This window comes from Phalaenopsis equestris, unplaced genomic scaffold (assembly GCF_001263595.1).
Source record: "Phalaenopsis equestris unplaced genomic scaffold, ASM126359v1 Scaffold000058, whole genome shotgun sequence".
In the NCBI taxonomy this organism is placed as follows: domain Eukaryota; kingdom Viridiplantae; phylum Streptophyta; class Magnoliopsida; order Asparagales; family Orchidaceae; genus Phalaenopsis; species Phalaenopsis equestris.
In genome coordinates this window covers 288,253-304,381 of record NW_018164500.1, presented here as the reverse complement: position 1 = coordinate 304,381, position 16,129 = coordinate 288,253, and the positions used below count along the sequence as shown (strand labels likewise).

Sequence of the window (16,129 nt, the reverse complement as noted above, 5' to 3'; positions counted from 1 at the left end):
GTGAACTTTTGTTAAAAGCTTTGCTTAAGATCTCTAAAGTCCGTTTTCACAATGTACATCATCTAACAACAATGTATGTAAATTTTCCTTTATTTTTCCATGTGAATATGATAATTTTTAAAAAGTTATTCCTAGGTTTTTTTTTTTTTTTATGGAGAAAGAAAAATAATACTCATAACAATTGTACGACTGCATTTAGATATGGTCGAATCGCCCCGGATTGATCCTTAGCTCCCAAATAGACCATTAACCTGTTGACTGATTTTCATTACTAATCTGCATGAATATGGTGTTCTCCAAAAGACACATGCCACCGATAAGCTCCACCATCAAATAAGGCTCCATGGCTAATCTTTTTATGCTGAAAAAGGGCAGCTCTTTAGAGAAATGGAACAGTCAGATTTTCAGATAAATTCACCAATAATCTCCACATGAGCAAGACCCACCGCTGAAATGATGAAACCTATGAGAGTCCCTTACTATAATTTTTCTTCCAGCTACTTTTGAAATAAATTTTGTTGCTTCATGGCAATCTCCACATACCCTGAGATTCTTTTGAATCCAGATGTCGCACTCAGGATCCAACTTCAAAATTCCAAAAACTATTGCAAGTTTCTCACTATGCACATACAGAGATTGTTCCTTGGTTTCCTCTTCCACGTCATGCAATGCAAAACTGGTGTTCGGTATGTAACCCATTTCCTTAATCCTTTTCATCAATCTATCCAGCTCCTTGTAGATCAAATCTGAATCTGGATTCGATTGATCCCCAACTAAAAATTTGAAAACCTTACCCTTCAGCTCTATAACAGTATACCCCACTGTTTTCTTCACTCCTCGCCTTCTCATTAGAGTACGAATGTTGTTAGCTTCTTCAATCTTGCCCAAGGAAATGTAGATATTAGACAAAAGAATGTATCGTCCAGAATTCTTAGAGTCCAACTCAAACAGTGACCTTGCAGCTAGTTCTGCAATTTCCAAGTCAGGATGAATTCGACAAGCACCTAATAATGATCCCCACACACTAGAATTCGGTTCCATTGGCATTATCTCAATGAACTCTCGAGCTTCCTTTAGCTTCCCAGCACGTCCAAGAAGATCAACCATGCAGGCATAATGCTCAGCTCTGGGAGTTATTCCGAATTCCGAACTCATGGAATTGAAGCATCGCCATCCCTCATCGATCAATCCAGCATGGCTACAAGATGAAAGCACGGAAACAAAAACAATATGATCTGGTCTCATGCAGTACTTCATTTGATCAAAAAGTTGAATTGATTCTTTTCCAAAACCATGCATTCCGTACCCAGAAATCATGGCACTCCAAGTAACCACACTCTTCTGCTGCATTCCGTCGAAAACTCTACGCGCAGATTTGAGTCTGCCACGCTTGACATAAAGATCAACCAAAGCTGTCATAACCATCACGTTATGCTGATGGAAGCCTCGAACAACAAAAGCATGAATGAGTTGTGCGTGTCGAACAGAAGCCGTAGTTGAATTCGAGCACGCGCGAATCAGACCGAGAACATTAACATGATCAGGAACAACTCCAAGAAGCTTCATGTCTTTCCACAAATTCAGAGCTTTAATAAACATGTCGGCCTGCGCATAAGCCTCGATCATTGAGCTCCAAGAAACCAAATCCTTATTAATAATCCCGTCAAACAATCTCCTAGAAAACCCAACTCTCCCGCACCTTGAATACATCACCATCATTGCGTTCAGGACTACAGTGTCCGAATCAAGACCCAGTCTTGTTATAAGCTTATACAAATCGTCCGCATCCTCGCTCCTGCGAATGCAAGGCATCACCCTTAGAAAAGTGGGTCTATTCGGCCTAACCCTTTCTATCATACAACGAAATAGAGATAACGCTTCTTCATCACGCTCATTATCAGCATATGCACCGATCATCGCACTCCAGGTGACGACGTTTCGTTCAGGCATTTGATCGAACAGTTTCTTTGCTGAACTTGTATCGCCGCATCTACCGTACATGGAAATGAGCGAGTTGGAAACGAAAAGATTTGCGACTAAACCGAGATCAGCGGCATTACGGTGAATACGAGTACCCTCCGCGAGGTCGCCAAGGTATGCACATGACTTGAGGACGAGAGGGAAAGTAAAGTTGTCAGGGACAGCGCGGGAAGAAGGGGAGCTCATGCGACGATATAGAGCAAGTACAGCAGCGTGGTCACCGTCATCAACCAGGCGACGAAGGGCGGCGTTCCAGATAGACGGGTCGGAGGGAGGGGAAGATGAGGAGAGTAGAGAAAGGACATCAGGGACAGGGGAGTCTATGGTGTGCATGCGGCAGAGGGAGGCAAAGGACGCCGATGTTGGCGGCAGTGAGCGAGGAGAGCAGAGCCTTTGCTGCAATGCATTTAGCATTGTTTGGTCGTCGACGATTTGAACAAGTTTGATCCATCTTTACTATTTGAATGAGCTGGATATAACGGTCGCAATGTCCCACCTTGAATTAGCGCTTTCTGGTAAAACTTCCACTGAACTTTTTTTGATTTATTTGGGCTGTATATTCTCTTTTTGTCATTTGGTCATCACATTCATGTCGTAATCTGATTTATTTGGGCTGTATAATCTTTTTATCATTTGTATACATCAAAAATATGTCTCGAGGAAATCCAATTAGTCTCACTTATGAACATCAAAGGACATTATTTTAGGATAGACAAATGATGAAAACACCAAGCGTTGATTCAATCGATTAGAATTCTAAGCTGACCAAACCGAAGCATAATCAAATGAAGAAATAAAAGTAGTCCAATCCAAGGGAAAATCCTTTAAGACTAACTCCATTGACAGATTCCAAAACTTCTCACAAAAATGACCAAAAGGCACCCCACGGAAGGCCTTTCTGATCCTCTTAGAAGGCCCTTTATCCAAGGAGAGATGCCCGTTCGATCACGCCAACATATCATATGTCTGGCAACCCAATTTCATCCTAACGACAAGAGGGCCTCTACTCAAGCTTCCCTTGAAGGGCTGACCGATGACTTTTCGACCGACTAAAAGTTATCAACTGATATAATGAAAAAAGTATTAGGTCGTTAGAAGCCCCTTTCAAACTGTTATGTATACTAAACAGCGACACTGTCAATTATGGATATGAAAATGTGTTAAAGTTGGTCACAAATATGAAAATGTGTAATAATGAATTATAACATCCTTATTTAAATAGGGACAAATATGTAATTTTATTAGATACCCCTAAAACCTATAAATTGGGGGTCATTTCTATAATAAATAACTACTGAATTTACTCTATTAAAATTCGGGTTATTGTGTACTCTCTCTCTCTCTCTCTCTCTCTCAATATCTCTATGTTTTATTCTTCCGTGAAACACTCTATGTCTTGAGTGTGATCCACATGACTTATTTGGATTCACACAATGTAAATTTAATTAGCATTAGCATTCACATTATCGATATTGGAAAAACATTGTAAATCTAAAATTTTGATGAAATAATTCTCATAGATGCACATTAAGAATGATAAAGAATGACCTCAATAAAGAAAAAAAAATATGTTCCTTATGCCAAGGAAATTAAAAAGGCAATTAAAGAAAGATAATGTGCTCCTTGTGATTGATTCACATTAAACATAAGTTAGGAGAGCATAATCGCCTTAGTGGCAGGTGGAAAATTCTCACCCTAAATTATTTTTCCCTCTATTAAATGGCATTTTTTTATAATATTGTCCCTCATAATAAAGGATTATGTCCAAAAAGAAACATAATTTTCGTATATGTATATATGTATTTTAAAATCTTAATCGATTAAGATAATTACAAATTTTTCGTTCAAGCTTCTGAATTATTTCTCTTTTAAATTTTTAATATTCATTTATTTAGATAATATGTTCGACCACCCTTAAAAAAAAATCAGGTTCCATCCCCCGTACTTGGAGAAGATTGTTGAGAAGTCATGGGTGCCTGATCCATACACTTCCAATTTCTATTTGAAGTTATAGTTTGAGGCTGATAAGTCCGGTTTCTTTATTGTAGCTCTGCTTAACTAGGCTTGAGGATTTGACATGCTCATTTTTTATGGCCCTCTTCCCCAAGATGCATGACATTCGTTGGTTAATGGTGTGCAATGAAAATCATGCAAGAAGAGCAAGGCAAAGGGATTAATGTACTAAGCAGCGGATCAACTATATAGTTAACACATTCCTTATTAGGGTCAGTCGATCACCATATAGACCTTGGAGAAAGGGCACAGAGGATTCCTTCATTGAAGAAGAGGGATAGATGTAATATTTTTTCTTTTTTTCTTATTAAAAAGGTTTTCATGAAAATAAATAAAAATATATTTGTCTTGATATTATTTGTTATTCACACATCCATTATTTTTATGTCATATGTCTCCTGGTAAATATTTATTAGAAGAGTATCCATCATAAAAATAAAAGGGGTTTAGAGGAATTTGAGAAAGTCATTTGAGGGTATTCTATGAAGGTTATCATAAAGAACCTCTTGCCATAAGACTATTCTTCAAGAAAAAAAAAAACTCCCAAGAGAGAATGTTAAATGGCTTTGACAAAATAAAATCAAAATTTAAAATATGATGAATAGAAAGGAAATATCTTTCATGTAGTGTCATTATTATATCTCTTAACACAAAATATAAGAAATGTGTTATCTTAAGTCAATTTTTTTTATGTGAAGAAATTTTAACTTAGAATAAAATCCATGCAATTAAAATGAACATGACACAATGGAAGAGCTATTATTTCCATGCAAATTCTAGGGATTCCCTTCACAAAAAAATGGTGGTTTAGCTTTGCAAGCATTTAAATGTGATGAAGAATCACGCTTTTCAAATATGTTCATAAAATCTTTCAACATTTTTTTTTCAAACCCCACTACTAATCCTCCTTCATTTGCAACCTTCTTTTTTTTTTGGCAATGAATATATATATAATTGAGATGACATTATAAAAAAAACCCTAAACAAGGTGTTCGTTTATCATTTTTTAGTGATTTTGTCAACACCTATAAGTATCCCCCTTGATTCAATTCATATTCATTTTCAATTTGCTAGTTATGTTCACTTAAATTTCAAATAAATCTAATTGACTTAGGTAAATCAAACGACTATATCAATTTAGTCTAATCAGAGGCACCCAAGGTCAAATCAAGCCCATAGTGCATTATCAACCTTGGAGAAATAAACCCCACCAAGATTTGATTAGGGTAGCACCAAATTGTGTACAATTTACTTGTTGTCAATCAAATTAATTTGAACACAACTCACTTAAAGTAAGCTTAATTTGACCTAAACTCTAGACTAGACCCAAGCTCAAACCCAACCTTGTCTAATTAAACCCTAAAATTATTGTTAATCTAATTGGTAAGTTAATGAAGGATGACTAAAGTATGTAACTTAACATATAGACGCACTAGAGCTAGGATTAATTAGCTTAGTTCACTTATAAACCTTAAGTTTACTAGAACCAAGACCCAAATGGTTTAAAATCATTCTGATCTAATTAACCATGTTATAAAGTAATTCTTAGGATTAACTCAAATTAAGCCTAGAACCGATTTACTTCAAGCTAGCCCATACCAATCTAATTCATATTTTACGAAAAATTGATGAATGGATCCACCTTGCTCAAGTCAAATGAGCTCAAGTTAATTCACTTGTTCTATTAGGCACACCCAAATCAATCTCTATGCCCATCTTGACCAAATGCCAAAATAAGTCAAACTTGGTTTATGGAGTTAATCTAGGCTAAACCATATACAACTAATGGTCATACTCAGCTCGACTAATTAAGATTAAGCTTAAACAAGCCCTAAACCAACACCAATAACCATTGAATTTGTTAAGCAGTGGTCAAACAAGTATAATGAAGGAAAAAATAAATTCATAAAGGACATGGGGTTACATGGCTTATGCCCATGCCTCAGTCCTTTCTCATTTTGCCTTTGTTGTTCTCTTGCTTACAACAACTAGGATACAAGTCTGAGCCCATTCCAATGGAATAACTCTCTCTCTACCATTCCAGCAACCTCAATTTATGTGGCCAATGGGTGTTAGTGGTGGTAGATAAGGGGTTGGTGAAGAACGACGGGTTACAGAGGATAGGTGGCAAGTGACAGACAATGATTAGTGGCTGGAGAGTGGAGTACTCGGTCAATGGCGAGCGGTGACCGAGGTAGATGGTTGGTGAAAAGCGGACATAGGTACAAGGACGACGGGGAAACTGGCGGCGAACATCAAATTGTGGCAGTCGAGGGCAATGATTGGTGAGTGGAGCCGTCCAACGACCGATATGTGAGCAATGGGCGATGGGATGCAGACATTGGTGCTAGTGGCGTGCAGCACTTTACACAATGTCGCTTATTTTGGAATTTACTCAAATCCAATGAATTTCAAATAATTGTAATATTATAATGCATTTGGAATTCACTCAATCAAATATTCACATTTTTGAAACTTCTATAAAAGGAAAGCACTGCACTCATGTTCGCTTTAAAACGAACTTCCGTAAAAGGCGAACACATTAACTTATTGTGAAGTTAAGGGTTATGCATGAAGAAGAAGTCAATGGCGAGCGGAGACCGAGGTAGATGGTTGGTGAAAAGCGGACATGGGTACAAGGACGACGGGGGCAACTGGCGGCGAACATCAAATTGTGGCAGTCGAGGGGCATATGTGGGGGGGGGGGGCGGCCTGTGAAGTTAAGGGCCCGAGATGGGATATTAGTGCACTTGCTATGACTTTCTTCCCTACATTGCTACACGAGTCCATTGAAGAGATTCTCTCTATTATGATTGAAAACATCTTATTTTGATGGCATCAAAACCAGCATCACTTCTTCTTTTTTTTTCTCTTTTTTTATGCATGAAGAAGATATTATTGCACTTGCTATGACTTTCTTCCCGACATTGCTACACGAGTCCATTGAAGAGATTCTCTATTATGATTGAAAACATCTTATTTTGATGGAATCGAAACCAGCATCACTTCTTCTTTTTTTTTCTCTTTTTTTTTTTTGAAGCAAAAAAGTTTCCTTGTGTATTTACTAGAAAAACTCAGCCTGTTATTCTCTCAGTTGGTAGCCCATCTCCGAGCCTTCTCCCTCCGTTCTATTTCCTTTGTAATTGTAGGATGCTATTCTTTTAAAACTATATATAGTGGTAATGATGAATGATTATGTAAACTTAATCTATTAGAAGATTTCTCGAAGAGAATAATAAATCCCAAATGTCTCCAAAGGTATCTCATATCTAAAAAAAAAAAAAGGATTTAAAGAGTGATAAAAATTTTGCTGAAAAAATCCTGCTCCACATGACTAACAGAACAGCACTTTCATTTTGAATGTGACTGCATATTGATTGCAATGAACCAAAGAGACTGAAGTTGAACTCATAAAGTTTATGTTGATACTTTTTCATTGGAAGTAAAATGGTTCCAAGGACACCTCTAGAATTTGCACGAGTACATCTTTACTTAATTTGGTATGAAGAAACCTCAGACTGCATGTTTATATCACTTTTAGTAACGAAACAAAAGATATTGGATCCTTTCAACAACGCTGTACAAATCCCTCTTCTAACAAGATGAAGAACATCAAAAGTTTGCAAAAAGATAGCCTATAGACTAAATCACGCACCAAACTCAAAAGATCTACCCAAATATTTTGAAGCTGCTAAACATGGACTTTTCTGTGCTTCCAACGCCCCTTCAGCACCGGTTGTGGATAGGATCTGATCCTCTTCGAACTCTTCTCTTGCTTGCTCGACTGTGATCCAACGACGAAGGGGAAACCACAGACCCCTTCCTCGCACCAACATTGACAACCTCTACCTCTTTAAAGGTAAAACCATGAGCTATGCTTCTAATGCCATAAACTTTCTCTGTCTGAAATGCCAACAAACATAAGAAAAATGAAAGAATGAGAAGCTTATGAAGGTGAGAGCCCAACATTGCTTCAATGTTAGATCCTCCCTTCTAACTCTTAAACCTCTCCAGTAAATATAAGAGGCCTCATACTTAAATCTGCTATTGGTTTTGGTCGAAAGGCATAAAGCTCGGGAACCTAAAACACCCAGAGAGATAATTAAGATTCATCTCTCAATCATTCGAGACGATAGTTTAAGGCTGGCTTAGAAGGTTCTGACACAGACGCATGAATAAAGCTATTGGGGACAGGGAAGCTAAGAATCTTTCCATACTGGTTCTCCTCACCATCAGCAAAACATGCACTCCGCTTTTATATGCCCCGTCTATACCCAGATCTTCCTTGCTTCAACTTCTGAAAAATTCCTTCTTTCAATCAACCAAGCGCTAGTATAAATGCACTTGGTTTCTTGTGCAGAATGTGCTTCTTTGTGCTTTTCTTTGGCATACAATGCTCGGTAGCTGCTACTTTCTCCTGGATTTCATGGGCCCCCAAGCCTTCATTCAAAGTCCCAAAGATAACTAATTAGAAGCTTTCCTTTTTTTTTTCTTTTTTTTTTCTCTTGAGTAATTCTCTTTTTCTTTAATTCATTCAGACAAACTTGCTTTTTCTTCGAGGATTATAACAAATTTTATCACGGGGCATAATATCTCATTAGCATAAGTATCTAGACTTTTTTATGACAATATCCATCTCAATGAGCAAACACTTAATAGTGGAGCCATGGGAATTACACCGCATTGCTTCAGTAATTTTCACATTTGCAGGATTTATTCATATATCACAATCATACAAGTAAAGTTAGACTTAGATATCCCTAATTAATTTAATTATTATAAATTTAAAATTTTTGAGAATATCAAAAACAATTATATAATTTCATGGGAGAGGCCGAGGAATGGTCGTGGTCTAAACAACCATAACGGATTTGCTAGAAAACTGTTTGGCTCCTGCCTTTTTTTCTAAAGCAAAAGAGGTGCAGCGCCTGTTGCTGTTTTCGAAGCATGGTTTCTTTTCCTTTAAGATGACATCTAAAAATGGTTCTTGATGCCGTAGCACGTAGGAGATGCTTCAAGTTTTGATTACTGATAAATCCTCAAGAATTTTCTATTATTTTGTTAATTGCAAATGAAATTGCTTTGGTACCCCGAAAATTTCAAAATTATTTTTTGAACACTCTTTTTTGTTAAATTGCAATACCATCTTTCTAATCATGTTCAGGATCAATTAAAATGATTCTCTATGTAAATGGATGATTTCAAGAAAGGGTAACGAAGTACTTAATTAATAATTGTTAAATTGCAATACCATTCTCCTTTGAAGCATGAGAATACCTAAGTTTAAGTCATTTTGTTAATAATTATAGAAAACAATTGTATTTTCTCCTGCAATTGGGACATGCGTTGGCCAGATTTCAAGATTTTTACATGGAACTCTAGGTAAAAAATAGTAAGAATCTTATACTTGCTCATTCATCCATATTTGTTTTGATTTGAAAGGCTCTGACTGGCGGATAATAATTTTGGGTTTGAACCAAGTTTTAATTCCGACTAATCAAGTGAAGATAGGGCAAAAGAGAGATTTTTAAAAGCTTAGCTAAAGAAAAATGTTTTGAGCAATGATTAGTGCTGGCAAATATTAGTATTATATTCCCTAAAATTTATGGGATCACATATGAATTTTGACATAAATTAAGACATCAATATAGTCAAATTTTGAGCCAAAAATAATAAGCATAGTATCTTAAGAGTCAAACAAATATCATATTTAGCATATTTGGAGTTTGAATGATTCATTTGATCACGGTGATTCTAGAGACCTAAAACTACTTGAACCTGAGTTCATTTGAGCAAGAAAATATATAAAAACAAAAATTAAAATTTTTAGTGGGAGCAAGTTAAGCCATCCAATTTAAGGGTATCAATTTAATAGATTCATATAAAAAAAAAAAAAATCCCTTTCAATATGTATAAATAGGCCTTGTTTCTGCACACATGAATAGAACATTTAATATTAATAAATTTAGCATTCCTAGATAATTCTAGAGTTATGTCCACCTTCGCCCACAGCTCAATACTAGTTCTTTTATCGCATGTGAAGGTAATTATTTTTTTAATCTAATTAATTTACTTAGAATGAACATTATTACTTTTTCCTTAGGATCTCTTTGAGAAGCTTGTCATGGACTTTAAGGTTACTAGCCATTGAATATTTGTTATGATGACTAATAAGATAAAAGAAATAGAATCAATTGTGAAAAAGTGCTTCAATTAAAAAAAAAGTAAAAAAATTGTATGAATCTATTAGGAAGGCCAAGTATCTCAAGTAATTATCAAATATAATGATGTTAAAGATATGCAGTGATAAGTGGTGCAATCTTACCAAATTCATTAACCTCAACGATGCCTACCCATCAAAATTCTTACCGATTCCAAAAGTGTTAATGTCTTGGTGGATTCAATGGTCAATCAAACCTCCATTAGCTTTGTTGATGTTTTTTCAAGTATCACCAATTTAAAATGCACTTTGCTAATAATTAAAAGACGAGTTTCATCACTAATATTCCGTTACATTATAATGATGTTTAAGGTAAAAAAAGTGGGTGCAACTTACTGAAGATTGATGGGGAGCATAGACATCGGAAGCGATGGAACTTAGGAATGTACAATGATGACTTACAAGTGAAGGATAAGTTGTCAACATAACATGTTGGGTGATCGACCTCCTTAAGATTTAATAGGTTATAAGTAATTCCTTTTAGAATTTTTTTTTCTCGTCTTGTAACTGTAGATTGATTCACATTTGCCTAAAGAATATGAAATTTGTGATTTTAAGTATGAATGTGCATGCACAAGTATTTGTGAAACTAAAAAAATTCATTCGAATATGTAGCGGCAGAGTTATTCATGCTCTCTCTTTAGTTATAATTCGTATATTTTCTGATATTTTTTGCAATTGTTCTTTAAATGAGCTTTGTTATGCTATGACTCTCATGAGGAGAATTGCTTGAAAGTAATGTTTTTTGTTTGTTAATGTTATTTGTGCTTTTTTAATTGTTGAATGAAATTTTAATGAAATTCATGAGCTCAGCGATGTCTCAGATGAATAGACTTTTATCTCTTTAAACAGATTTTAAGTCCAGAATCACAGAGAAAATATTGAATATTTTGTAAGTATGTACTTACAAGGGTGAATGAAGTAACCAAGTCACTATAATTTCATTTATATGTGACATGGCCACTCTATCCACTGTTATATAAATTTCTTGAATCACATAAGTTTAACAATATGTAGTTTGAGCATGATTAAAATTTTAGGCCCAAATTTTTTCTTTTATTAATTTTTATTTCTTTGTCAACATTTTCAAACATCAACAGATTATTCGAGTTAAAACTAAAAATTTAAGCTCCTAAAATATATTTTCTAAGCAAGCAATCAAATTATTTTGATGGCTTGTACATAGCTAGAAAATATATTTTAAATTTAATGATTTTATTTTCATTTATTTTGTGTGAAAATATATCATTATATTTTTTAGGGGTTTTCGATTTTATTTTTGTAATTTTAATGATGTTTTTTTCATTGCGTGCAATCAAAAAATATATCAAAGAAAAACCTCACTTTATCGTTGATATGACTTCAACAATTCTTCATCATCCGTCACAAATCTCAAGACATGATACGGATCTCGAAAAAAACTTTTGAGTAAGAAATATTCAAAAATCGAGAAAAGTCATTCAGGGCTTCGGTTCCAGCAAACATATACTCAAATTGATCGGCTCAACGAGACGGGCCCAATGGTATTAACATTGATCCAATCTGAACAAAAAATAAACCTCAATCAAATAATTAAATCATGTTTGGAAGTTTTTTGAGCACATTAGAAAGGTCAAATAAATGTCGAATCAGACGAGTTCATAGTCAAATCGAGCATTTCAGCGAGACGAATCCAATGAGCTCAAGATCGCTCAATTTCAACATTTTTAAGGCACTCAAATGTCCATCTAACGACGTCTAATCGAGATAAGTTCTCGGATGTCCGATTAAAGTAGTTTATATTCTTGAATTAATTGCACCCCAAACTCTATAAATAGATTCTCATCCCTCTCATGAGGGGGGAGGAGATCTTGAGACTTGAGAAAGAATTTGAAGTTTTGAGAAAAAACTAAAGTCTAACACTACTCCTGCTGTCGTCAACCATTGCCGACTCCCATCCACCACCACTGACCATCGTCGCCGCCGATCATTGTCGACCATGGCAGGCCGTCGTCGACCACCACCGTCGACAACCATCGACCGCCATCAAGGACTACTGTCGTCACCGAACACCGCCTAGCAATGACGATGGCTCTTATTTATTTGACATGGTTTATGGCTCGAATGGTAAAAACTCATTTTAATGCTCTTGAGAGTTCTTTTTTTTAGTAATGATTCCATCCGTAATACTGCCATTGACTTGAAATACTCGATTCAAATGCTGGAGGGCTTACATGCATATCTCTCAAATCTTATGCGTTTACATACCTAATACTCCGAGCTTCAGTTTTGTTTGCTCTTCTTCTTCTTTCTCTAGTTTCTGCATTGTTTTTTTTTCTATGCATGGAAAGCTATATTGGTGAACCTTTTAATACGCCGTAAGAAGCTAGGGCTGGCCTGTGTGTCAATATATGTTGAGATAATCATAAATATTTGGATGAGATTTTTGCAGTGTTTCATTTTATAGCGGGAGCTGTAGTGAGAATGGCGAGTTCATGCTGAACTTTAAGAGTATAATGAGCCTGATGTGTCTTTATTTATCTTGGCGAATTTACAATGAGTTTGAAGAGTTCAACTTGGACTTTTGTAAATTGTTATTCATATAAGTTAAATTGTATTTATTCTGAGATTTTGGATCTACAAGTTTCATATTTATCCTCTAAGCATTTAACAGCTGAGCTATCTACACACACACACACACACACACACACACACACACACACCTATATATACATATTATAACTTGTATAAAGACATGAAAATTTTTGTCACATGCCCTCTAAATCCTCACTTGAATAGGAGCACTTGCACATTCTATCTTCCCATCCGGGTACGAACATTGAAAGCGCAATCAGAGAAGAGACTTTTTGGGGAAGGATAAGTGTGTATAATATAAGTATTGATTAATTGCACATGTGTCGTGAATGATATAGACAAGTAAATGACATTATTATGATAAAAGGTATTATGAAGCTTTTCATATCGTCCAAAATAAAAAATTATGACTGCGTCATTCATTCTCTTATTTCGTTTTAAATGAGCATCTGTATAAATTTTACAAATATTTTTATTAATATTGCTACTTTAAGAAGCACTTTATTGACAAATATCATATAACAATATTTTTTTTCATTATTTTGATTAGACAGCTTTGATGACCATGTAAGAAAAGAACAAGCCAATTGTTTAAAAAATTGGAGAAAGCTTAGGATATGTTCAATTCAAAGTATCTAGAACTCTAATGGATATTAAATGCAATGCAAATTAAATATAATGTACTTAAAATAATCCTAGGTATTTGGTTGATTCTAAAATAATATCTAGAATTCATTTTATTGATAATTAGTTGCATGTAAAATAAAAAATGGATATCACTATAAGAAATTATTTTATTGATAATTAGTTCATGTAAAATAAAAATTGGATTTCGCGCTAAGTTATCTAGGGCAGTGTAATCCTCCTAGGAACAATATTTTAAATAAAGTCATGAAATTATAATTGAATATTGTGGGTCAATTTTGTTCTAATAATAATGCAAAAAGATAATATCATTATTAATGAAATTTTTTTATATAAATATTTAAAGCTTAAATATATTCAAAAGACAATTTAGAAGTCATATTGCACTATGTTAATTGAACATGCAAGCATTAAAATAAACTCAAATAAAATTGATACTCAAGGGTATTACAATAATTTTATTAAAAAAATAATACATGTGGATAAGAGAGGCAAATTGAGAGTGGGGATCATAGGTGATAATGAGAATAAGCGGAGGATGTGAAGGTACATGCTAGTAGACAATGAGATTGAACTACAAGCAACAGTCAAACATAAAGTGCAAGCAAGACCTCTATCCTAATAATGGAATATTGTATTGCGGAGATAATGTGCATTTATAATGATAATGAGTGGAGTGGAGTGGAGATCTTGCAGCATTTATAATGATAATGAGTGGAGTGGAGATCTTGCAAGTGACGAGCAATTACCAAATAACATAGGACTTGTGAGGTTGCATTTAAAGGACACCAAATGTGGGATCGTCATGTTGTGGGTAGCAATAATAGATAACGAGATGGAGTACTAGTGGTCACAAGCAATGTCACAAAACTGATGCCAAGGATGATGCATAAGTCTTCATTGCAAACAACAATGTCACATGTGGTTGTTTCATGTGCAATTTAACAAGCAATTATTGGTGTTTTAACATGGTCGTAAATTAATACAGAAAAGATGAATTATATATTTATTTCTTTCAGTTTCTTTGTAAAAAAAATGTATATTACTTCGAAAATGAAAATAATTCATTCTAGCTATGAATTTTAAATAAATAAAGATATATGTATTAATCTAATATATCTCAGAGATTTTCTCTATCTTATAAATGAGGCTTAATAAAATTTATTTATTATGTAATATTAGGTTTCTCATAAATGCAAGCATGTATACTTGATTACATCGTGAATGAAAAATAAAAACTTGTAATCAAAGTTGGTCTCCCGTTCATTTGTGTTCATCAGAAATAACAAAAAAGGGATATCAACTAGTTTTCAAAATTTTAAAGCCATAGACTCATATTTCTTAGCAAAGAGTAATGTTAACGTAGAACAAACCTAATAACAAGAGATAGGAGCAATGGAAAAATAAATATGAGAGAAAATGACATCATTAATGATGGCATAGATATGAGAATTTTATGGTCCATAGAATGAGGAATGCTCAAGGATGAGGAAAATTACTCAATCTTGTTCTTCAGGGTGAAAATGATGTTGATATTTCAAGGAGAAATATTTTCTTAAATATTTGGGGGTATATGGCATAAGGGGAGAAGGGACCTAGGACAAAGTAATACACTCATAATTGCCTAAATGCAAGGTCAATTGATGGTAGAAAAATTTAATAATATGATTTATATCATCCATACAAGAGATTTTTCATAAATTCCAATTAGTCGATTCAAAATTATCTTTTTAAATCTTCATAGAATGCAAGACAAACGGAGGCAAAAAAAAGGAAGTAATGAAGGGACTTACGTTATTCCCCTTTAAGCAAGATGACTCAAATAGATATGATGTCGACCATGGGATTCAAAAATGCTATTATCTAAATTAATATGCTAACAACATATATTTCTTGCAACCTGAACATGTATCAATTGGACAATTATTTTTTAATTTCATTTTGTATCTTAAGGACATGCAATTAGCATTTCAAATTTGTTTAATTTTCGGATCATAAATTGGGTAATATTTGCTTTATGCTTTGTATAAAATAGCTCTAGTCTACGAATTAGAAAGTGTTCAATAAATTTATCTGTCAAAGTATTCTTAAGTCTAGCGTTTGAGGGCGCTTGAAGAGAAATAATAAAACCACAACCAATTTAGTGAGAGAAATTGTTCTTCAAATAGCTCCATAAATGTCTTTGCACAAAGAAGATTATAAGAGATCTCACAAAAAGTGCATCCATCAGTATTTTTAAAAGTAGATATCTTTAAAGCACAAGCCAAATCATCATGACCAATATTAAAGCAAATTGATGTTGTATAGCCCAAAAACAGGTCCTGATCATGCTGAAGAAAAATCGTTGTCGAAGCAGCCATCGGCACCTAAGCCAGCCACCCTGGTTGCCCATACCCAACTAGTCGGACATCAAGAGTGGACCACCAAGAGCCGACCACCGAAGGATGACAACAAAACGCCGACCATGAAAGGTCGATCATTGAAGTCCTGACCACGAGATGTTTTTCATCATGACATGCTGTGAATTCACAAAACGTTTATTTAATCGTGATGGGCTTTACTGCATTTGAAGCTAAATCCTTAACGAAGCCTCAATAGTCATAGACAAATCAGAATTGTATACGTGACAAAGGGAAAAAGACGTAAACGGGAAGGTAGTGAAGCTTCTGGTGACCCGCCAACTGGTGTCAGGCACAG

The 16,129-nt window shown here is 34.7% G+C and overlaps 1 protein-coding gene across 1 annotated transcript; it reads right to left on the bottom strand.

Moving 5' to 3' along the window:
* Positions 1-160: 160 nt before the first annotated feature.
* On the bottom strand, positions 161-2,482 carry LOC110019472 (putative pentatricopeptide repeat-containing protein At3g49142). The gene is made up of 2 exons (XM_020717139.1): positions 1,307-2,482; positions 161-1,198 (listed from the first exon to the last, which is right to left on the bottom strand). Exons 1-2 carry the CDS (start codon positions 2,392-2,394, stop codon positions 415-417), a joined length of 1,872 nt encoding a protein of 623 aa, XP_020572798.1. The 5' UTR covers positions 2,395-2,482; the 3' UTR covers positions 161-414.
* Positions 2,483-16,129: the final 13,647 nt, after the last annotated feature.